The sequence below is a fragment of the Kryptolebias marmoratus genome, linkage group LG24, assembly GCF_001649575.2.
Source record: "Kryptolebias marmoratus isolate JLee-2015 linkage group LG24, ASM164957v2, whole genome shotgun sequence".
NCBI lineage: Eukaryota > Metazoa > Chordata > Actinopteri > Cyprinodontiformes > Rivulidae > Kryptolebias > Kryptolebias marmoratus.
The window spans coordinates 10,800,998-10,825,997 of record NC_051453.1 but is presented as its reverse complement, the minus strand read 5'-3'; the positions used below and the strand labels follow the sequence as shown (position 1 = coordinate 10,825,997).

Sequence of the window (25,000 nt, the reverse complement as noted above, 5' to 3'; positions counted from 1 at the left end):
ACTCAAAGCATCTGCCACGCTGTTACTCAGCAGAGCAATCTGCTCCTCAGGTAGTGCCCCTCTTAAAATACGACTTCATTCGCTGAGATATTATACATGGCAGGAGAGGAGATATAGACACAGGTTTGGTGTAGCCTGCAGGATAAGAAGAATCCTCCCTGCGAGTCGACAGACTGCTATAAACCCGCCGTGACCATTAGTCTGGATTAGAAGAAGGGAGAAAAACAAGCCCAACACAGAGAGGAAGTATAATAAAGCACCTTCTATTATTTCTTTTGAGCTTTGCAACGCGCTGCATCACACAATCAAGCCTGTTTCTATGTCACAGCAGGAAGTTGCCTTTGTGTTTAAAATTTAGCTGTGTTTTATGAAAATACATATAATATTTGATTTAAAACTGAATTATTATTTAAATTACTGTTAATCATGCAGGCTGGTGTGTATTTAAAATAAACGGTTAAGCAGAGACTGTTTAACATGCTCATTCTTTATATATATAAATAACAATTGGTTAAGTTTCCCGTGAAATATTGATCAAAGGGTCAAGAAAATAGATAAAAACTTAGAGTTTTTAGGAAAAAGTTGTCAGAGATTTCAACTATGGGCCCTAAAGTTTTGGATAAATTTGAAAATGTAAAGGTTAATAATGAAAGAATGCATATCGCCTGCCAACTTGCATGCCACAGTGTTAAACAAAGATGCTCTTTAAGGATGTGTTGGGAATCACTCACCTGACACCCAGCTGATAACAAAGCTGTGGGAACATGTTTCAGTTAGGGGGTGCTGGTTTTAATAGCCTACAAGGTTTACAGAACTCAATAAAATCATAACATTATTGGACTTGAAACACATGCAGCATGCGGAAGAACCATACCCAGCCACCTCCTCCACCACCACTTGCACCCATCTCACTCTGAGCTTTTCTCATAGTGCATTTATCTCTTCGGTTTTAGGTTTTGGACTTTAGAATTGGTGCAGCTTGACACTTCCAAACCTGGAGATTCTCAGGATCTCAGAAACCCACCAAGACCTCAAAGTTTGCGAGCAGCAGCAGGAGCTGAACCCTGAACCTGCAGATCCACAGGATCCAGCCTGAGCCGTCCACGCAGACACCTGAACAGAATTTGTTCAAGCTTTTCACTCTTTGAGATGATTGCCGGCTTTCAAAACCTGCAGCTCTCATAAATGAATCTGACTCGTTACCAAGTGAGCAGATATATCAGCAGCTCTTCGATATTTCTTTTTACACAATAGACTTTAAAAGTCTTCTTGCAAGATTTGAGCCTCTGAGTGTCCGACCGTCCACCTTCCAGCCTGAGCCATTCAGACTCGTTTAGTCTTGTTTTTGTTTTGGAAACCCAGCCAACACTTTAGATGTTTAATCAGATGGTTTTTACAATTTTCCTTACAAATGTGGCTGCATTTAAAGGGGAAATAAACAGGCTTAACACTATAAGATTCATTGCCAAGAAGTATTGTTACGACAAAGGAATAATCTCTTTACTTTTGTACATTTATTCCTGGGTAGCCTCTCCATTCATCATATTAATATGTTAAAAATATTTGTGGGACTGAAGGACAAACGCTAAAAGACACAAAAACTTTGTTTTTCTTTTTGATTTATGTTGTGCTGTTCTCTGGACTCGGTTTTTTCGAACAGGTGGCCTTTTTGTCCCCGTCTTGTACTGGCTGGGAGCAGAAGACAGTCACAGCATATGGTCTCCTTGTAACCTTTTCCACGGCCTCCTGTGGCGCTCCTCTCCCCCCCCCCTCGTTTGGAGTGCTGCGACAAACCGACTGCCCATCGAGAAGCAGCGGAGCGTGCGTCGGGAGGCCCCTGCACCGGTAACCTGCGCTCGCTGAACTTTGCTGTCACTGCAGGGACAGTTTTCAGGTCGAATATCTCTTCCACAAAGGCGGAGAGCGGGGCCAGTGAGAACCTTACATAACTCAGTGGAAAAGTCACATGTAGAAACTCTTTGAAACTCAAAGGCCTCGAGTCTGTCGGAATTCGCTGTGCAAAAAGGCGTTTAGTCACAGTGAGGATGCCTCTGGGCACTTGGGAACTTTCAATAGCCGCCTGGACAGCAGAACAGCAAGGATTATATGTATAGCTCGGCTTTTACACGGATGGAAAACTTTCTAGAGAACACATTGTTTTGTTTTGTGCTATTAAAAATGGATGCGAGCAGATGCCTTTTCCCCTTGAGTGTCCGGCGTGGTGCCGGTGATGAATCCTGAGGGGGTTCAGGTGCAGAAATGTGTGAATGTGTCTGAGAGCACAGCAGCGTCTTTCGCATCCTCTCATGTAGACTTCTTCTTTTTTTTTCTTGACTTGTTTGCTTTTGGATTCCCCTCCGCTGTGCTTTTCATCCTTGAACAACACGTCAGTCAGGTGCTCTCTGAGGACTACAGAGTGCGAAAGAAAGAGAGAGGCGTGGGGAACAATGGAAAAAGAGTAGAGGAGAGACAGAGAAAAGGGGAGGAAGGCAGAGTTTTGAAAGACTTCTAACTTCCAAGCCGACTGTCATAGTTGTGCTTGCCAGAGGGGAGAGCACCTTTAAGCATACTGGATGAGTAACGATGTGGAGGGACTACAAAAGCAAAGTAATACATAATAAGCAGCACAGACTCTGCCAGCTACATGAGATTGGTGTTGAGAAAAAAATTTGGAGGCGCTCGAAATGTCACCAAATGCCTTGTGTAAAAGGAGCTTCTCCTTTCACAGCAGCGCAGGCTCTGTAATAAGATTTAGAAAGTGTGGATGCAGTTGTTAGTTTGGGATGATGGCCTTGACACGTTGATTTCCATAGAAATGAGGAACAAAAAACAGACGATGACTAAATATAAAACTGCTTTTACTTGAAGCCGCAGCACAGAAAAGCAGAATACACGAGTCTCTGCTTGTAGTCTTTGAAAAACATTAAAAGAAACAGGCAGTTGAATCATTTAGCGGCTTCTTTTTTAGTGCCTCTCGTCTTTTGACTGCACTCCCAGTCCTTTTCAATGCTCATTAAACCCAAAAGGCTGTTTTCTCTCTTTCTTCCTTTCTTTTATTTTCTGGGCTTGATGCTAAAGAAAAAAAAAGATAAAATCTGAAACTATGGATGAGAGTTGCCGTGAACATAGGGGCTGCTGCCTGCTGTTTGAACACAGCGTCCTGCGGTGTTGTTTTGTCGCGCAGCTCAAACATTAGATTATTTGTGCCCCGCGTTGACTTGCAGCCAGACTTTGCAGAGTTATGCCAAAGCAAACCAAACCCTCGCAGGGACGGGCCGTGACGAGCCCCGCTCGGTTCGTCCTTCCTCACAGAGATGCGCAGCCACGCCGCAGAGCAACGGGGCGATGATGCGTTCGCCTGTCTGTCTGTTAGCAAAATATCTCATTCACCACTGGACAGGTTATAATGAAACTCTCAGAAAGTGACCAATGGATGTACGTCTACAACTGATCTACTTTTTGGAGTCAGCCCAGTTCAAAATGACCACCCCAGCTTTTCAGCACTAGGAATCACAAAAATGGCTACAACTCGTCAGTTTGACTGATATTGAGCTCAAGTTTGATGTGGTAGTAGCTGAGAGTCTTTCTCAACACATACTCTGAGAGTAACCTCTTGCAATATTGACTGAGATCGCACAAAATGTTGTTTTCAGGGCTCAACGTAAAATGATCCTAATTTAAAACTCTGGCATGAAAATCTTTAGTTTCGTTTAACTGGCCGCTCATCAATCCAGCTGTCCAAACTGAGAGCTTTCTGCAACAGGTAAGATGCTAACCGTTCTTCACCTTTCCACACAACGCCACTCGAAAACGACCCGAACTATCCCTTTAACTATATTTAAACCCATGCGTCTGAGCATCAGAGTAATGGATGCTCTGCATGCTTCCTGTATTTAGCTCCTTTTTTTTTAGAATGCAGGCCAGCTCCTTTGTAGTCACTTCATTATGTAGAAATGATAATTATGCCCCAGTGAAAGCTGGCTTCACCAAAAAAAAAAAAAAAAACGCGTATCAGAGGCCTCCTTCACATCCACTCACGAGTCATGACTGTCATTAGGAAATTGAAAATTCCGTAAAGTGTTTGAAACACACACACACACAGCAAAAACCTGAACTCTACCACACAACCTCTCTGTGAAATCCACCCTCAAATGTGGTTTTGCTTTAATTCCCAATAAAAGAACCTCCATACGTTGGTCACAACACGGTGCTCTGAACTCACAGAAAAACAGTAGAGTTAACAACCTTATCAGAGAATAAACGAGCTCCGAGTTGGGCACTGGGCTCCAAAGTCTGCTGACGACAGACATGTTTTTGGCCGCGTTATTATTATTATTGTTACTATTATTTCCACTTTGGAGATCTGCAGCAGAGTCAATAACCCATGAGTGTACACAAAGGGCTCCGAATTAAACTGCAGCCGAGTCGAATGTTTAAACATCTAAAAACAGAAGCGCAAACTCTTTCCGGATTACTCATTTCCTGTTCTACCTTTGACCGTGCAGCGAAATGGGAGGGAGGGAGGGAGGGGGGGCGTGCAAGTGGAAAGAAATGACCCGGGCTCGAGTTGTTTGTCAGTCAGACGGGTTTGTGTTTTTCTTACGAGGGGGGGCTTTCCCTCACAATGCTGGGAGCAGGAGGAAGAGATTTGGCCGACTAAATTCAGGTCAGACGCTTTGGCAGATTAGTCGGTCCCGATCTGGCCAGAAAACTCCTTGACATGCAGCGCGCCGATTGGAAAAGACGATTAGGGACGGGAAAAAAGAGAAACCAGACTTTGTTCGTTTAAAAAAAGTAGCACGTGATGTATTTGTCATAATGGAATATAATACAGAGACACGATAAAACAAGTTATGTACATAAAAGGAAACACAACATTTCACATGAGTATAAATGCAACGTGAGCAGACCTTTATTGTGAGAGCTTTAGTGAAATGAGCGAGGCCGATGCAGTGGCTCGTGGCGCTTGTAGACAGATTTCAAACTTGTAGGTTTAAACTACCCCTGAGATGTGAACAGACCAGAAGAAATAGCTCCGAAAGACAATTAAAAGTCCACCCTTTTGAGGGAAAGGATTTTCTTCAAAGCCTTCCAAAATGGTGCAGTGAATTAGCGCTACGAAATGATAAAAATAGCTGGGGAAAGTCATCGAAATTAAAACAAGAAAGAAAAAAAAAAGGTGCAGAAAAAACGGAGCGAAACCACTTCTTTGTCATCAATAGCAAGATTATGCTTAGCAAGTGCATATTGTTTATTAGTACTCTGAGAAAAGTGTGCATTTGGAGAAACATCAGTCCTATTTTCTTTGGCTGAGCTGCTGTGGAAGAAGTTAGTTTCAGCAATCCTATCTGGGAAAGCACAGCACTTATTACACGGCTCAATTTCCAATTCTCTCACAGGTACACACACACACACACACACACACACACACACACACACACCCTCGGAATACAAAATGAGGCCGCGGCATCAAATAATCTCCTAGACAGAGTCAGTGATACAAAAACACGTAGACAAAAAGGAAAAGACAGTCATTACGTGAGGTTACAGAAGGATAGCTGTAGCTATTCATATGCTCCTTAAAAGAAGAGAAACGTCGTCATTCTCCATTAAAGGACCTGCAGCGCGCAAACAGAGATGGTTATCTGCATCGCATGAGGCTGCAGTGTGGGGAAATGGAGTGGCTGCTCCACGGAGGCGAGCTCCGGGCCATTATATCGCCTCTGAGAGTGGAGCGGTAATTGCAGTGGGAGAGCACAATCAGGTGCTGTGTTTGTCTCCACGTGGCCGGGGCCCCTCCACGCAGCGAGCCGCACTCCTCCAGCAGTCCTTCGTCTGGCTGCTCACAGGGAGTCAACCTGGAGCAGGTCCGACAGAGTTTGAGCCGGAGTTTTAAGGCGTTCGGGATAAACGACGACGCTAAAACGAAACCTGGGCTCTAACATCTATTACAATGAGTAGTTTGAGGTGGTTTATTTTTTTTCCATTTCCTGCAGATAAAAACGCTCGAGTAAGCTCTGTACGGTGCACCTGTTGCTACGCAGTGCTGCTTCCTCTGACACCATTACCCTACAGTGAGACATTCAACGCGACCTACAACCTACAACACAAAAACCTTCATAGTTTTGCTCTTGCTCAAATACTTCGGTTAGTAAGCAGGCCGTTAAAGTTTGCATTCGCCTTCAAAACAAACGCCTGGCTTAGTTTCCGAGCGCGGAGTTCAGTGCATGCTGGTGAGAGCGGTAAAATGCAGGCTAAGCAGGATTACCCAGCAGCTGTGCTTCACATGGTGTCATTACTGCAGGGAGGTACAGTACAGCGCTTGTTCAGGATTAAGTGCAACACTACTTTTAGACAAAAAAAAATGTAAAAAAATATTCACGTCTCTAAATCCTTGAAAAATAATTTTCTCCTCTCTAGGTGCATGTCCCTTAAAGGCACATAAGAGATAAACCCGAAGGCCTGTGCCTCGATTTGTGTCCTAAATAAAGGGCAGAAAAGTCCTTAGAAAACGGATAAAACACGATCTTAAAGGTACAGTTGTCAAGGCTCCTACTCCTGAACGTACTGAAAAGCATAAAGGTTTACATTCGTTTATATAAAAGAAAATAGTTGTTTTTTTTATGTATGGAGTAACAAAAGAGGTTGATGGAAAACAAATAACCTTTGGACAAACTTTAGTTTTACATCTGGAAGGCACCACAAACAAAGTAATGAAAAGAACGAATGTTTATGATTGTCATCTTCTAAAAAAAACAGGAAATCCAACAAGAGAGGCGAAGGCAAAAAGTGCCCGATGTCAAGAGTAAGGTCAGAGGTTCCCGTCGTCGAGCATCTTATTGAGCCCGTTACAGATCCTCTGCAGGTGGGCTCGATAAACCTCGGAGGGCCCGTACAGAGCCGCCAGGAAGTCGGAGTCGGCGAAGTGGTTGAAGACGTGGTTGACCCGCGAGTGGCTCTTGGCCGTCAGGTGGCGCTTGATGGCCTGGTGCAGGAGTTCGCGGCAGTCGTTCAGAATGGCGCTCATGACGCGCCGGTCGAAGGTGAACTCGATCTGGTGGAAGCTGACCGCCGTCATGGCCAGAGTGTGGACTTTCTTCCTGTGGGACGGCGAGAGAGAAGAGAGGCTGTCACTTTCTAAATGACCAAAGCGGCCAACGGTATGTAAAAATAGAAACTGCTGTCTTGTGTTTTTTTTTTCCCCCCACTTTAGAAAAGTTTCACAGCTCTAATACTGCATCTACAGCACTGCCCTGCACAGCCACACATCTCCATGCTAATATAATCCAGATTCTCCAGACTGTGCACTTATATCAGCCTCACATGCCTCCAAGAAAGTGGAAAATAAACAAACGGACATAAAAGTCAATCTCATTAAGCTGCTTCCATCAGCACAAGAAAAGCCCTGATAATGCAGGTTTTGTTTTAAAATAAAAAACTACACCCTTATTTCTCAGGGGTTGTCAGATTTCAGTCACCAATGTTTGAGAGAAACGGATTATTTACAGGTTTGAATCAGAGGTTTTCTGCTGTGGGAGGTGATTAAACACAAACATGAACATTAAACTGTAGTTAAAATCAGAAAGAAAAAAATAAAAAATAAAAAAAATCAGGAATGCCCTGACTGCTCAGGCTGGCTGATTTTGAACTTGACCACCTTGACCTGTGCTTGGCACTCAAAAATACTTTTTTTTCTATGCCCTGTGAACACACCATAACTAAGTGGCAGCTAAATACTGTAAGGCGTTTAAAACCAAATTTAGAGGAAAAGAACGAGGCGTATAAAGAAAGAAAACTGAACTTTAAACACAGTTAATGTACATGTGCTGCTAACAGTAAACTACTGTCAGACCTATAATTTACAAGCAGGAGACAAATGAAAAAAAAAAAGATTTGCTGGTTAAAATGTTACAATTATCAAGCTGTAAAGATTTAATATAAACACATTTAACAGCAAGACTGAGCTCTCTTCCCCCCATCATTATGTCGCACTAATGCAGTTTATTTTAAATGGGCTTTTAAAAGAAAAGGTTTTGTCCAGTTATATGGTGTACTTTAGTATTTTAAAGTGTAAAAACAGACTATAAGGTAAATGATAATCAATAAAAAGGTGTTTTTAAAGACCTATGTTGTCATGTTTTAGCTGGGTTTTATTTGTACTCCTGAGGATTGTATTCTCATATTTGTTGTTTTGAAGGAAAAAAACCAACAAAATTAATTAAATAAAACATACTGTAAATCTTTTATTATATCACTAATTTTGCAAATCAACCAAAAATTAGGATAAGCTATTAGATTGGTCAATTATGGTTCTTAGAGAGGCACTAAAATTGGTCAAAAGTGAAATAAAAGCAACACTGAAGCATCTAGAAAAGACAGAAAAAGAAGCCCTTCTGTGATCGTTCCTGCCCACCTGAAGTTCTCCACCAGGATCAGCTCCTCGCCGTTGAACTGGTTGTTCCTGTAGAGCACGCCCAGCTTCACCACCATCTTGATCAGGTTTTTGATGATCTTCTGGGACTCTTTGCGGTTGCGCGTGTACTCCTTGGTGACGCGGTACAGCTCGTCCAGCACCTCGCTGCTGGTGTCGTCGATGAACAGGTTGGCCACGCTCTTGGTGGCCATCTTGCTCATCAGCTTCTTCTGCGCCTGGAGGGCCAGGCTCTTGGTGCTGAAGGAGTCCATCCTTGGGCCTGATGAGACTGCAGGAGAAAACAGAAAAGGACGGCGGCCTGGTTAAAAGGTTGAGCTCGGCAGCAGATGTGTTCTCTTACAGGAGATGCCTTTGAAAATGAGGTTCGGTTTTACATAAAATTAGAAATGAAAGGAACCTTGACTGCATTACCTTGGCAGCCTGTAATGTGTGAGGTTATTACAAATAACATCTACACTGATACTGCTTTAACTGCGGGGCCAAGAAGTGTGTCTTTTATCAGATAATGAGCCGTGGCAGCTGTCAAATTAGTCCCAGCACCCCTCTGGCTTGGTAGTTAGAGAAGAATGTGTCATTAGGTGTGTAGGAGTAGTCGGATACAGCTCGACCGAAGCAGCCAGTGTAATCTGGACGTCTCATCAGCTGAATCCATCCAGAGGACAAGGTATGCAGGTTTGTGTTAAAGTAATCAGGAGACACTGTACGGGTGTGTGTGTGGCCTGATTGTATGTACAATCCTTTGTCTTTGCGTGCCAAATGCGGTGACTCAGTGACAGGCTGCAGCCAGGATAAAAGCTCAAGAATAGTGGGAGGTCGTGGGGGGCTGCCAGCTTCCACAGCAGGTTTATACATTTGTCTTTAAAGAAAATAAAAAAAAAGGAGGATAAAACAAATCTACTTTCCTGCACACTCCTCCTCTAACCTTCACAAATCTCCAGGGATCACCTGAGAGTACACAAACAAAACAAAAAAAAAAAACAAGCAGCAAAAAGTTATTTTCTACAACAGCCTGCCTTTCAGTTCCAGCGCAGGAAAACGAGAGCATTCAGAGGGAGGGAAACGGGTAATGAGCAGCTGGTTTTTTTTTTGTTTTCTCCCCCTATAGGGCATGTTCACCGTTTCAAAGATGTAGTTTTACAAAATTATGGTAAAATGAAGCGCAGTGTTTATTGCTCCCGAGTAAAAAGGTAACATATTTTAGTGCGTTGGAAGCCACATGCACACACCTCCAGTAGGAACACCCACTCTGTTAAACCTCGGGGAGGGGGTTCAGTGGCACGGTTTGGGTTCGCTTGTTCCCTCAGAAGGAAAGCTCCGAGCAAATGTACTCCAGCCTGTTTTTAATGATCGCCCTCATCCTTTTGATGAAACGTTTCGAACCTGCTGAACCACTCAAGGATGACCATGAATCCACACACAAAGGCTCTATAATTCATTTAATGAGCACGAATATGGGAATCATAATACGCGGCTTTAACAGACTCCAAACCTCAGCTCAAACGAGGACTTATGGTGATGAAGAACTCTGACACCTTTCAAGAGCTTTCATATTTAAAAACACTAAAGGAGAGGACATCTATTGGTATGGTCACACACATTCAGTTGATTACATTTATGCCAATTATACAAAAACTTATTGACCTATTGCAGTTAAACTTAAGGTAAAGATTTATTTTCAGTACATTTAGAAGTTTAAATGCATGCTACGTAAATTATGCTTTGAATTTTGTGAACATAGCTTGAACGTACAAAGATGCACATTCATCATATCTGCATAAATAGATTTGGATATATCAAAATAAAAGAGATAATATAAAGGGGCAAAAAACCAATTTACTACAGAATCGGTTTTCTGTTTTGAGGTTTTCATACAATGATTCTTAAACATAAATGAACAAAACAAAACGTCCACACCCAAAAAAATGGGATCTCCACCACCACTAAATGGTGGTGCGCAGAACTACAACCAAGACTGTAGGCCAGTGGTGTCCAGTCCTGGTCCTGGAGGGTCAAATCCTGCAGGTTTTAGTTGTTTCTCTGCAGCAGGTCTTCAAGTCCTGCAGAAGCCTGTTAATCACTCAGTCATTCATATCAGGGGTGTCCCAGCAGATAAACACCTAAAACATGCAGGATAGAGGCCCTCCAGGACCAGGACTGGACACCACTGCTGTCGGCTGATGATGGCTAACCTTTGGTGCGTTCATGTTGTACCATAAGTGTTATTATGGAAACATCTTTTTTCTTTTTTTTTTTTTTTTTTTTTTTTTTTTTACACACGACGAGAAGCAGAAAGAAAGCAACTCCTGCTCCGTTGTTGTGCCGCTATTGGGATTTGCTCCTCAAATTTAGTAACCGCGAGTCTCTTGGTGATTTGTTTGTGTGATTTTAATAACTAGTGACAATATGGTCGGCTGTGATTTCCCGGTGGGAAAGGTGACATCTTCAGATGATGTGTTTTAGGTGACTGACAGCCTTAAAGCAGAAAAGTTCACTCTCATGTTACGAAGGTTGAAAATAAAATAAAAAAACTATTACTGACATTACATAACCTTTTCCTGTTAAATTAATAATCAATTAATACGCCGATCTTTTGGTCTTAAAACACGTTTGTGAGCTTATTAGAGCTGTGTTGTTTTTGCCTCTGCAAACTCAAAATACATCACTTCCTGTGTTGAATACATATTAAACAATGCCTGAGAGTAAAACATTTGTGATGAAACACATAAAAAAGGGAAAGACTTCTGTGTCTCGGGGGACGAGAGAAATATAAACCAGACTCAGCTATTGGATTGGATTTCCTTCCTTTCTGAACCTCAGACAAGTAAAATATGTGCCTGCCACAGTACTAAACTAAATATGGTGTTCTTTACATCTCAGAATAGAGGGTTAATGTTTATCAGATATGTCTCCACATAAAAAATAAAAAAAGCCACGAAGATTAAATGAACATTAGCTCAAAAGGCAAACAGTCAATCCTGGTGGAGGAAAGTAATTACAGTGAGTATTAGTGCAGCAGACAAAAAGAGCTGCGAGACTTCCCTGCTGGGGGAGTTGTGATTTTTACTGTTGATTGTACTAGAAGGAAGGCAGTGAATCTGCTGCTGCAGTGTGTGACTTTCATTCCTCTCTCTTTCTCTCCCCCGTCTGCAATGCCTCTCTAAGCATATCAATAAGACTCCTTGGAGACTGTCAGCAGGAAGCCTCCCAGAGAGGAGACACATGAGGCGAGCGTGAGCAAATACTGAGACAGAAAGACGGGAAATAAAAAAAGAGGGTGGAGGTATAAATACTCAAATATCAAGAAAACGTGGGTGTGGAATGAGAGCTCCATTATACGGCGTCTCATGTTGAAGCCAGTGTTCGGCTTCTCTTGTGGCAGACCCTTGGACGTGTAATCGTGCCTCTGGCTTCACCGATTAAGGATCGCGGCCAGATCCCCATCGACCGTTTCAACAAAGTTGTAACAAACTTACTGAACTGCAATCCTCCTCTGACGCAATCAGTGTGAAACGGATAACAAAGACAGGAACGCTAATGATTAGACCAGATAAAAATACAATGAAATAAAATTAAAAAAAAAAAAATCAGCTTGAAATCTTTATTTCTATGAGAGCTTCTGGTCAGCCTCCAGAGGAGAACCGCTTATCAGAAGAAGTCTGCATTTTCACCTCTCTCTCTGTGTCTGATAGAGGTGTTGCAGTTATGAGAAGTGCTGATGGATAATAGGCAGACCACTTTCTCCGATTGGAGAGATTTCATGGTGCTCATTAAATTCCACTCTTGTCGGGGACCAGAGCCATCGTAGCTGTCAACCGCGTAGCCTGCTGGTGCATAACAAGAAAAAAAAAAAAAGAGAGCAAGGATGAGGAGAAAAGACCAAGAGAAGGTGAAGTGTTTACCTGTCGTGGTCAAGTATACAAACAGACCAAACAGCTGAGGACCGTGCTGATGTGGTTTCACTCCAGAGTAACGTACGGGGCATGTCAAAGCTGGCCTGACCTCCTCCAAAAACTGACACCAAGAGGCATACAAGTTAAGACGAAACATTCTTTTAAAAGTGGAATAAAGAGGAATCGTGCAAATGTTCAGTCACCCCTAGAGATTTCAGAAAAGGCCAAAGTTTCAGGATCCAATTAGCGTTTACGGCCTCGTTTACATGACGCTGTTTTTAAGTGAAACTGGAACATTTGGGTTGTGTTTCGGCCGTTCGAGATCGTGTTCTCTGACGCTGAAACCTTTTGAATCCAGGTCTCAAAGAGGAAGTTTTTGGAAACTCCCAACATCGTTTCAAAGGGAAAATGCAACTTATGTGAAACGGCACGTGTGCACTCCGGACGGCTGCAGTCAACAGCTTTTTCTGCGAGTAGATCAACAATAACAATGGTGGACAGCAGAGTGCCGCCAAATCTGAGCTGACTCCCAGTCCACGTTTTCCTGAATCTTCTCAGATTTATAATTTAAAGTCACGCGAAGCAGCAACCGTGTACCCGCCATTTTGGATGCAACCGTTTTCATGCTCGAGACTGAAGTGTCTTTTTGGTGTCTCTAAGCAGCAATTACGATCACAGAATTCCCAATCAACATCGGAACACCAATAACCTTTCCAGGAGATCGTTCAGGTGTAAACTATTGTTAAGGTGGTATCTAACTGAGCTTTGACTCTTGGCGACTTGTTGGCAAAAGGGATTTGCGAGGAATGCCCAAAATGTCTCCCAACGTTCAAAATGTTCCTCACGTGAGTCGCAGAGGATCGCAATTTTGTCACTTAAGTTTAGAACATGTTTTAAAAAACTGCGTCATGTTTTTCTGAAAATAGTCACAGGGTCAACGAGGGCGTCTCAAACCCGTTTGAAGAGCGCTGGAGCTGGTTTTTATCACCTCTCCTCTGACAGAAAACACCCGAGGCAAATGTCTGGGTCTAACAACAAGTGCGGAGTGATGAAGATGTTTTAGATTTCTTTTTGGTGGCTGAGGAACATGAAAGTGGCGAATCTAAAATGAGCTGTGAAGTGAAGTGGTTACAGGAAGCAGACCTTAACGCAGTGTGTCTGTAGCACCTATAGAGGCAAAAATGTAACGGATTTAAAGCAAAACAAGAGATGACAGGAGAAAACACTGCTCTGTGTTGTGGCAAAATATACAAGCCGCAACTGATCAGTGCCCACAGTTCACACCAACAAACATCCTCACACACATTACTGATAGGCTTCACTATCCAAGAGCTCAGCCTGACAGCCAAGAGCTCGGCACTTATAATTAGAGTCGTTTCGACAAGCTGCAAACTCATAGAAGTCGCTCAGAACAAGCTGACATGCACTCATTCACAAAGACACAGAGCTCAGCAGAGGTGACTCATGGAAATGAAACCAGACCCCACACAGCGTTTGACGGATGTCTGGTGACAGTGGAGGATCCTGGGTAATGGAAGCAGGGACTCTGCCAGCCTTCTGCAGGTACAGACAGCCCTGTCAAACCAGTGTGACGGGCTGGCTGAGACTTCAAGCTCAGGAGAGCCTCTGAAGACAAAAACAAAAAAACATCTCTGCACTTCTTCAGTGATCCTTGGAGGATACTGAATCTACATAGTATGAAGCTGGATTGGCGTCTTGTTATCCATAATTAATTCAGTTTGTCTTTCTGGGTTTCAGAGCAGGTAAAGCTGATGTTTGTGTTGGAGACGCTTTAGTTCGTTTGGCTGACATCTCCTATCTGCTGTCACATTTAGCTCTTCCATGTTGCGGCCATTTTTTTGGCCTACCATAACAGAGTAGTCCGAAAAGAAAATAAATTTCAAAAAGCCCTGTTGACTGTATCCCAGTAAACAATGATTAAAACAGGCAGCGATAACAGCAGCACCAATTTCCTGCGAACAAAACTCAACAGATATCAAACTAATGCTCAGGATAAAACAATCTGTCAAGTAAAATGCACTCTTTGACTAAAGACTTTACAAGTCATTTCACTAAACAGAAATGATGGGCCTTAAGGAGACAATTATGGGGTGTTTTCATACCTCTCAGTAAAAAGCGGAAGAAAAAGCTCTTCGAAAATCTTCCATGGAAACAACTTCATATTGTCTGTTTGGACCAAAACAGACAAAAGTCAAACAATATGGAAGTTGCAAAGATTACGTGTTTAAAAAATGGTTTGGAAAGTCCTATTTGTGATGTGGTTGTTGGAGACAGAAGTGAGAAGGAAGGAAACTGTTTGAACTCTGTTAGGTGGAAAACACAGAAGTCACTCATCACTCACAGAGTCTACTCCTTAAATTATGGATTAGTTTGAGCTATAATGCATTTAAACCAAACTAAGAACACATTAGGCAAAGCATCTAAAGTACATTTTATATTTTATAGCTTTTCCCCCCTCACTGCTGCAAACCTGCTTCACATATTAATGCAAATGGGGTCAGATTTTCACGTAAGAGCAGTTTTTTCCTCCCAAAGACTGCTCTTATTTCTTCTCAACATTTCCAAACGAGGTTAAAAAGAACATTTATGATAAAATACAGGAGGCCATTATTATTATTATTCTACTACAGCTATTAGCTTAACACCCAAATGAATTGTAACTTTAGGTCTCCATCCACTTTATTTATGTTAACAATAAAGTTTGGTTTATTGACATAAATAGTGTAAATTATCCAGACAGATACACCACTAAGATGTAATTAAAAAAGCAGGAGTCGAATTTTACACAAAGGAAAGCAAACAATGAATAATTATCTGGGCATCTTCTACAATATTCTGAACCAGTTTCATTACTCTTAATTGAGCCTAAAGATTGTTTTTTTGCAACATTTCCATTTTTATTTTTGGCGATTCCATACAGCCTAATGGGCCACAGACGTTCTTGATGATTTTGATCAGTTTAACAAGTCTGGACCTGCAGAATTGTGAATGAAGCCTCTGAATCAACTTCCCTCACCTGTCAGCCACAGTAAAGCTGCGGGACGACAGGTGAGAAAAGGCGGGGAGCTGCAAATATTCAGCTCTGAGGATGCTGATAACAACATTAGGAAAACCCCACCAAAAAAAAAGTGTTTTCAAGTGCTTTATCACTACAAGATGCTGAAAGAGCTTCGGCTGAGACTGCACAACTTCCCATGACAGTTCATCTAACAACTGATTGGTTGATGGCAGCAGAAAATGTCACGACTTTTACACTCTTTGGGAGATTTGAAGTCACGTGGACTGGAGCACGAGGACCCTGAGAGAGACAACTCCATCAGAGAAAACCCTCTCTGCTTTAGGATGGTGCAGCGGGGGAGGGGACTGAACACATCTTTGCAGTCATGTCACAAAAATAAACCCTAATGGTATAGGTAATTATTGATTTGAGAGGAGATAATAGAATCACAGGTGTTTGAGGTGGTTCCACGTAAAACTGGACCGTAAAGCTTTTTAAACTTCTACTGTGAGATTTTAAACCCTAATAAAGCAACAAAACCACTGTTTTTAAATGGATCTGTGAAAGGATGATCTAATAGGTGAACACAGCCCCCGCCTGTCTGTACTGTGGAGGACAGGTACACTTTGGACAGCCAGGGGACACTAGAAATACGCACCAGGCGCCCCCTCTATGAAAAAGCGTGCGGCTTTCATACTGAAAGTTGACGTGCGAACAAAATTTGAAAAATACTCCGATTTATTAAATTGTGCGTGCATGTTTCTGCGCACCTATCCTTCATTTATCCCTCTAATGGATTAGAGCGTAGCTACACGTGCTGCTCGGACTGCCCTGTCCCCTACCATAAATAAATATGCAAATTAGTATAAATACACGGCAGGCTTCCAGCCGGTGGCCAAATAACCATGGCAAAGGCAATGAGTAAGGCAAAAATAAAAAGAATTTTACTGAATGTTAAATAGATGTACTTGTGTCAGAGGTGGAGGAGAGCAGTAAAATTTTATTTGGTAGTCATTCCTTCAGGGTTAGTATTGAAAGGAGAAAAAATGGAGTGGCAGATGGCGGCGAATGCTGTTAACCCAGCTGGACCCGAATTACGGTTCTGATCTATTATTTTAAAAAATGTCCAACAATAAAGTTAATGTCACGAATCGAGTCGCTGCACATCGGTGGAGTGTTTCGGCCTCTCGTGGTGGGATTTCATATATCTGGGCATCATATGCATGAAGCCGTCCCACACGGCTGGCATGGCAGGGCTGAGGAACGACGGTGAAATACTCGACCCGTTGCAAGGAACCCCAGCGTGGTCAGGACTTGAACTGGCACCGGCAATTCACCGCTCCTCCTAGATTCCCTCAGTAACGCTGAGGTCAGTTCAGTGCAGAGCTCCAAAAGAAAGACCCCGGGCCTCTAAATCAGATAAGAAGCTGAGCATCATCGTGAGTCAGCAGGTCGTTGCAACACGCTCGCTCCCAATTCTTCCACTGGTGATGTCCTCCAGCAGCACCAAAGCTCCCATTGATCCACACCTTGTTGGTCTTAGAAATCATTGTGTAACTTTTTCTAAATCCAGTAGATCCAACACCATCATATTAGCGTTTTTAGGCAAATTTCAGTACTTTCTAGTTTGATACTGTTTGTGCAAAACACATGACATTGGATGAGGGATGTTGTTTAAACTAATAATTGAATTCAGAGAAATGTTGGTCAGGAAGTTCCCTGTTTTGCATTTGTTTGGTTTTGCTGCGGGGCCCCGGCTACCTTGAAACACAATCCCTGCTATTTATATATATACACACTCTGAATGGGTTGAAACTACAACAGGTTGGAAGGATATTGCTCATCTAACAGTGGAAGTTAGCTTCCCATTAATCACAGAGCAACAAAATGCACCAGCTGACCTGGCTGCATATGAACAAATATCCTGTTCCCAGCTGGGCATAACAGAACTGCACCGTCTCACAACAATGGTGGCCCTTAAAGAGAAACTTTTAGTTCCCATGTACACAGACAAACAAACCAACGCTGGAACATGCACACTTACATACACAGACACACCTGGGTCCCAGCTGTTGCACATCCTGTTGTCCGAACCTCCCATCAACAATAGTGTATTCTTTTGTTTGCATCCTAAATCAACTAATATATTAGCTCTGAACCAATGAAATACTCCTACTGGACCGGCATATTATTTTAAGACATGCAATATAAACATTTTTAAAACTAAATAAACAAAAGAAAATCAGCTGACAAACTGCGGTCAAAGAAGGCAGTTTAGCTCCAAAATAAAACTGCAGGGGCTGTGGTTCAAACCCTACTTCCACCGCAGTAACAGAGCAGTTGTCAGATCAAGAAAAAAAAAAAACACAATCTTGGGTTTCACCTGAGAGCACAGTCTTTTCCTGTAACCAAGAAGCCGCAGCACCTCACAAAGCTGAGCCCTTCCAGAGTTAGTTTTCTATTAGCTGCGCGTCGTGCTGCCGTAAAAACTCACCTTTCATGGCGTCTGAGCTAAACAAACAACAGGACGTTGGGCTTTAAAGGGTTTGATCTTCAGCTGAAGGACTTCCTTTCTGCCTGATTACGCACAGATTTTTTTACAGCTCCCATCCAACGCATTTTTGTTCAACACAAAGGGCGCTCCTTTGCTTGAGGTGAGTTTTTACGGCAGCAGGACAGTCTGGACGTAACAAATCAAGATCAGTCCAAAAATTGATATCATCAGTATTGACGTCATGCAGTTTAAAGCTGGGAGGTCTTCAGCTACAGAACAAGAATCCACGTGCTTCATCTCCACTGAGAACCTACACCAACGTATGATACTAACATTGGAGTCGGATCGTATCGATACTAGCTTAATGAGATCGAGACTTGAGTCTGCTTCTACTTTCAGTACGTAGCTCCTGTTCCAGAGGTGAAATTCTGCACTAAAGTAGGCGGGAAGTAGCAAGATCAAATGCAAACACAAACAAAATAAGCATGGCGGATAATAATTTTGTCGTCTCTGGTTGCACAACAACTTCTGAAACACGCCAACATGTGTAGCGTCCATATTTACTTCTGTGAACCCAGCGTGCCGCCACGTCTTCTTCTGCAGCTCGTTTCAGGGCCGTAGACCGCTCCCACTGGAGTCCGATGACGGTCACGTTTCAATCATAATGTGAAGAAAACGCAAAAGATTAGGATCTCAGCAAACAAGCCGAACTGAGCCTTCAGACCTGCGACGTGAACGCAGCCTTCGTCTCTGAACAGAACCTATTGACGATTCAGACTTGAGCCACGTTGGAAAAAAATAAAATAAAATCATAGACAAAGTATTTTATCAGTTTAGTCAAGTTTTTGTTGTGAAATGTAACAGAAAAGCAACAAGGGACTACTTAAAATATGACAAAAACACTTCTTATTGCCACCAGATTGGAAAAACAAATGTATATGTCAGTGTAAATGTGCAATAAAAACCAATAAAAAGCTACATTAGTGACATCCTGTCAGGTCTTGATTCAGTTACACCCTTTATTAAAACTCCTCTGTTTACAGGAAGATGTTTGTTTATCGTTTTATTGGCTGAAGGTTTAAAGGAACGAGTGACCTTTTAGATTGGAAAAATTGCAGCTGATTTGGGTCAAGTTTTTCCACCACAACTCTTTTTAGAGGTCGACAGTTGTATTTATAGTTTATTTTAAAGAAACAAACCAATTTAAACACCTTCCAAAGTACAGTTTTACTCACCGCCTAACCGAATAAAGCTCAACATGATACGTATTACACAATGTGCCATTTACTGTGGCGCTGGTAAACACTGCTGTGTGACATCCCACTATGTACACACTTCGGACGTATAACATTTGCTTTTCTGCCATTTGGTTTGCCTTTCCATGAGAGAAGACAAACAGAAAATAGCACATGTGTAAAAGGTGTGAAAAGAGAGTCACTTTCCTTCAAAGCTGAAGACTAACACGACTGCGTGAAGCCATGCCTGCATTAATAAAAGCCTTTTGATCATGACCAAAAGCACTACAAATACGGCTCAGATTACTTTTCCTTCTCTCCCCAGCTTTGTAATATAATCTGCCTCCACTGACAGAAGACAATAAAAAAAAAAAAGTCCCGGTTGTTCTCTAAAGTACTTTGGGTCTTTGTGTGATGATAGAATGAGACGCACAACTGGAACCACTTCACTCCTGAGGAAATCAGGGACGGGCGTGTTCCGCAGCTCCATCTTCCATCGGGTTTTTCGCAGGGCTCGCCTCGCGCCCCTCCTGGGATTTCTGCGTAACAGAGGCGGCGTCGACTGCTAACAGACCCTCGGAGCTTGGAACGTCGCGTGTGTTAACAAGTGGCTCCGGCAGGCGTACGCGCCCGTAATGATCTCTTTGAGCACTCGCCGGGTTCGGTGGATCTGGCTTGAGAGCAACAGAATGCATGCAGAACAGACGCCAACACACACACGGGCGAACATGCATGCCTTGGACGGAGCGGGATCTCTGCACGGTGATTATGGACTGTCACCAGTCCACGCTCCTACATAGCAATTGCCTACTCACTGCAGAAGTCTTTTTAGACAATCAGAAACTATGCCCTTCTCTCTTTTTTTTTTTACGGTTTTCTCTGATCTGCCAGAGCCTGCCGAACAATTAATAATTAACACACGGGCACATAATGGATCGGGTTTTAATAATTCAGCCTGCCAATTTGAACTAAAATAGACTGGAGGCTAAGAGGAGGCTGCCGTGGTGCAACAGGTTGAGGGGAAAAAGATGTGAAACCGGGATAAAGGCTGGACTCAGCACATAAAGCGAGTGAGAGAGAGAGAGAGAGAGAGAGAGAGTGTGTGGCTGTGAGCTGCTGGCATTAATTTAGGAACATCAGTCAGTGTTAGGCATATGTAATAAGGCTGGGAATACAGTGGCTGCTGCGCTGCCCGAGGGCCAGCACACCGCTCACTGACAACATTTGTTCCTGCATTAAAATGCATAAGTGGATTGTTATTTAATGGCAAACAACTAGGCTAATTTGGACTAAAAAGTGAAAGAATAATAAAGAATCAAAGGAGCATCTCGTTTTTGTGTCACTTCACCTTAATTGGCTCGTCTTGAGTTTTTAATTATATACTATTTACAATATAATTAGCATCATAACAGGGCTCGACTGATGGGAGAAATAATCAACGGGCTAACCAGCACTTGAGCTATGACTGATGTCGAGGCCTCTGACGTTTTAATTAAGGCCACCATAAGAGCAGGACACATTATGACTAATTTTCCCTCATCTTGAGCACGGAGGACATAATTTGTTAACCTACTGTTTAATAGACTGACAATTACAAGTGCGCTTGGCAGCTCGAGCAGCGGGGACGGTGATCAGCCAAAATGGAGGGGGACCAATATGAGGACAAATCAACAGATGACTCAAGTGGAATCTGAAATCAGCTCAGTCTATTCGGAGACACTCATTATTTCAAACAATGTCATCACGCCACCGGCGCGTCGGGCCGCCTAACGCTTTCCGACCCAGGATGCAAATCCGGAGTGTTTTGCGTTTCCAGGGGCCACCGGTGTGCTCGGCTGAACGTCGTCGCCTAGTGAAAGAAGGTCAGCAACCTCTCTTGTCTTGATAATGAGTTACCATGGATTCGACTCGGCAGGGGCAACAAAGTCTCCGGGATCACTGCAGCAACTTGAGCTTTGCTCTTAATAACGCTGCACGGGGAGCGTCGCACAACGTGACCGCATTGTCCTCCGTCAAACTACGCTCGGAGGGTAAATCTGCGCCGACGTGCTGAAATATACATACACAGATGAGACTTGCTAGCCTCTGGCTAATTCCTGCCCTGCAACGATTATTGTATTATTTAAAGAGCTGAAACGGCGATGGAGCAGTTGTGATGCGCAAAGCTTTCATTAATTAGAAGAAAGCAAGCGCTTGTTAAAACGAGCCAATGATGAATTCTGCAATTATTGGGTTTTAAACGTGCCTTGCTCTGATTTTGTGTTCCCCAACCAGATTCTAAAAGCAATAAAAACACATCTGAGCACGCCTGGAAACCTGTTTCAACTGCTAACCTCTAAGAAACAGTGCCCCGTCACTCAAAGTGACCTCGCAGCCCGTCCACAAGAAACATGATTGTGACAAAGATATCAAGATCAGTTCCTCTAAATGATACAATATCAGGAAATTGTGGTTGTTAGTGATCTTGTCAAAATCTAAAACCTGAGTATTTGAATTAAGTAGGTTTTATCTGCACCACATCTTTACTGCTAAGATATTGCTACCGACCACAACGACACAAAGGGACCTCCTGGTAACTGAAGTCAAGTCAAATTTATTTATATAGCACTCTTCAGCAACAAGGCAGTTCAAAAAGACAAATGCCACACCGTTTCACCACTGACACGGCTAATGCGTGGAGCAACCCAGAATCTGAAATCCCAGGCCGTAATTCATTTGACACGTCTGTCCGGGCCGTGCATGATAATGTGTGGCGCTACCTGCAACAGTGGGGCCATTCATCCACACCCAGACGTTGTCAGAGAGGGAGAAAACCTGCAGAGATGTGTTACAAAACATATCAACGTTTGCCTGACGTTAACGCCGTCGTTCTCTGCAGCCTCAGTCTGAATCAGCCGTGGGCATTTTAGAGCGAGTAATTCACCTTCCAGTTACCCAAATATTATATTGATCTACTCTACTTTGTACAAAACTACATGTTTAAGCAGCTTCGGTGTAGAGTCACCTATTCTATGACAAGTAGAAAGCTTGTGTCTGTTAGCAAAATATCTCATGAACCACTGGGTGGATTTTAAAGAAACTTTCAGGATGTAATCAGTGGCTGCATGCCTACAATTGATTAAATTTAGGAGTGGCTTTAGACAATACAGAAATGTCTGCAAACTCAGCCAGTTTTGCAGACATTGAGCTGAAGTGTGGCGTGGCGGTAGCTGAGAGTGATTCCCAAAACGTAATCTGAGCGCCATGACGTTTTATTTTGAAGGTTTAACCCTTCCGGGCTAAGAACTCTGGCCTGTTTTAAACCATAATTAGTTGTAATGCCTGACTTAGTAAAAACTCTCAGTTTCATGCTCCAGTGAGCAGATTTACAGCCTCCTGTAGCGCACAAAAAGCGGGGACGATGTCTTTCCAGTCTACAAGCTAAAACCAAACACTAGTTAAGCCATTTTAACTCAAACCAGCTGCGAGCCGTCTCGTGAGCACATTTGAATCGAACGGCTGACCGTCACTTCCGCCGAATCGAACATGGCGCCCGTCCAATACCAGCAGCTCTGGTGACAAACTCTTCACAAAAACTGAAACTTTGCTTCAGCGGCGTCTCAATGTGTAAGTCAGGGGTGATTTGAGCCCAGGCCTCTGATATCAGACCTCTCTCTCTCTCTCTCTCTCTCTGGGCGATGCTGGTTACAGTGGGAGGACATGTTCTCATTAAAAAAAACCGTTAATATCAGCGGGGACGCGAACTCACCTTCTTCTTCGTCTTTTTCTTCTTCTTCTTCTCCCCCTCGGCTCCGGGTGAGAGAACAGCGGTCAGCCAGAAAAGTTGACAAGTTTAATCTGAACAAAAGCGGCTCAAGTCGTCTTCATCCTTGCAGGACAACACAACCGGGGGCAGTCACACACACACACTCCCAGTGAAGTTGTCTTATTTCGCTGAGTATCCGCTGCAAAACTCTTCGCCGCTGCTCTGTAAGTGTAGCAGGCGCAGATGCGTGAATTATTCAGGGTGTTTCTCCTGCTCTCGGACGCTGGGAGCTCGGTTACAAGTTTTGGCTGCTGTTTGGTGTAACTGGATTCCCCCCACCTCCTCTATCCTCCTCCTTCTGGTCTTAAAAAAAAGAGTTTCAAACTTGACGTGAGGACCTGAAGTCAGCAGACTGATGTCGGCCCGGACCAATCAGGACCAATCAGGCCAAAAGAGAAGAAAAAGACTATTTAGGACCAGCACTTACCCTCCGCCCCCCCTCATTAGGGTTTCCAGTAATTATCCTTATCCAGGTCCCACACCAAGGCTGCAGACTTCCCAGAGGAAATGGCACTGAGGGAACAATGAACAGGAACTGTGTGTGTGAGGAGGGGGAAAACATTTCTGGCACCAACACATTTAAAACCTGTTAAAAAGCATGATATATTTTGGCTTTTGTTTGTCTTTTTCATCGACATCTTGAAAGTTACAGAACAAGAACTAATGGGAACATGCACATCAGACTTAAAAAGAAGAAAAACTTCAGCGGATGTTTCCAAGGCAGGGGCAGATTTTCTTTATCAGTTTAATGAGGCTGACGGAAATTCCCAATCTCATATCCTTCTTTTATTGTTAGCACTTTTTTTGATTAGTTAAATGTGACATTTCCCCCCCTGAGATCTATCTATCTATCTATCTATCTATCTATCTATCTATCTATCTATCTATCTATCTATCTATCTATCTATCTATCTATCTATCTATCTATCTATCTAAATTGCAATATTGAAATAGGCCTGGAGCTCTCTCTAGTGGTATAAGTGAGGAATTGTTTTGTTCTCTTGAGTTATATTTTTATTTATTAGCACATTTAAAACAATTGAGATAATTCAAAGTGTTTCATAGTCAAACCAGATAAAAGACAAATTAAAATATAGGATTTCATATGTATATATGACAATAAAATAAAGGACAATAATATATATATATATGAAAGCACGGCAAGATTAGAATACAGCTCTTAATGTTGTGTGCTGTGTTTAGGTCAAAAGCCAAATTAATATAAACTTTTTAAGCAGGGGTTTAAAAGTTAATAGTCACTTTTTTAAATCATCAGAACGCAAACAGGAAGTTGGTGAAAAGATGACAAGAAAACAAATAAAAAGCACACTTTGGTAGATGACACAGAAGTCTTTTTACCTTTTTGTTTTCGTTGTTTTAAATCGGAGGCGTGTTTTCCTGTGTGTTGCATCTCCTCTTTGATGCACACATGCAATAAGATGCTACTTTTTTAGTTTTTTTATTTATAAATGTCAATTTCTTAATTTGAGCAAAACACCTAATCTCAAGAGACTTGTGATTTTTTTTCCAGATGCAACTAAAAAAACTGGAACAAATTTGCTGGAAATTGCCTTCATGCACAGTATATTTTAGGTGTAGTGAGGTGTTTGAGTAATTTAAAAAAGCAGCAGCCAGTGTCCTAAAAGAAACTCTGTAAGACCTTCAGAAAAATGGGAAAAATTCTAAGGGTCATTTAAAACAAAATTACAAGAAAAATTAAAGAAACGTGAAATAACTCAAGACTTGCACATTTACTGTACGTGGTCTTGTTTACTGATTGTTCCACATGAGACATACGCAAATGTATTTTCAAAAAGTTTGAATATAATAATTTATGCGTTTAGAATCTGTTTGGGAACTTCAGGAGTACGCTGGTTATCACAAGAAAGCACCAATTTTATAAAACTACAAATTTATGAAACTACAGATTAGAGCTGAAATTGAGTTTTTGCTTCACAAAATGTATCCTAGTCTAGTCAATCTTCCAAATAACCGTTATTAAAATACAAAGCGCCTGTAAATCCTAACAAATGTAGCTTTTGGTGCTGGTTTTCCTCTTGAATTGTTCAGATTTTGAGCTTGGTTCTGTTTAAACTCAATTTCCCAGAATCCTTTGTAAAACG

The 25,000-nt window shown here is 42.4% G+C and overlaps 1 protein-coding gene across 1 annotated transcript; it reads right to left on the bottom strand.

Moving 5' to 3' along the window:
• Nucleotides 1–4,780: 4,780 nt before the first annotated feature.
• tnfaip8l1 (tumor necrosis factor, alpha-induced protein 8-like 1) lies at nt 4,781–22,972 on the bottom strand. The gene is made up of 3 exons (XM_017407086.3): nt 22,821–22,972; nt 8,414–8,702; nt 4,781–7,100 (listed from the first exon to the last, which is right to left on the bottom strand). The coding sequence occupies exons 2-3, from the start codon at nt 8,683–8,685 to the stop codon at nt 6,812–6,814; spliced, it is 561 nt and encodes a 186-aa protein (XP_017262575.1). The 5' UTR covers nt 8,686–8,702; nt 22,821–22,972; the 3' UTR covers nt 4,781–6,811.
• Between the last annotated feature and the right edge of the window lie 2,028 nt (nt 22,973–25,000).

Bases quoted from the DNA above. Each gene is read 5' to 3' on its own strand.
- tnfaip8l1 (XM_017407086.3), bottom strand. From the start codon at position 8,685: ATGGACTCCTTCAGCACCAAGAGCCTGGCCCTCCAGGCGCAGAAGAAG. The intron at 7,101-8,413 runs GTGGGCAGGAAC...GCCGTCCCACAG, and splicing joins ATCCTGGTGGAGAACTTCAG to GAAGAAAGTCCACACTCTGG.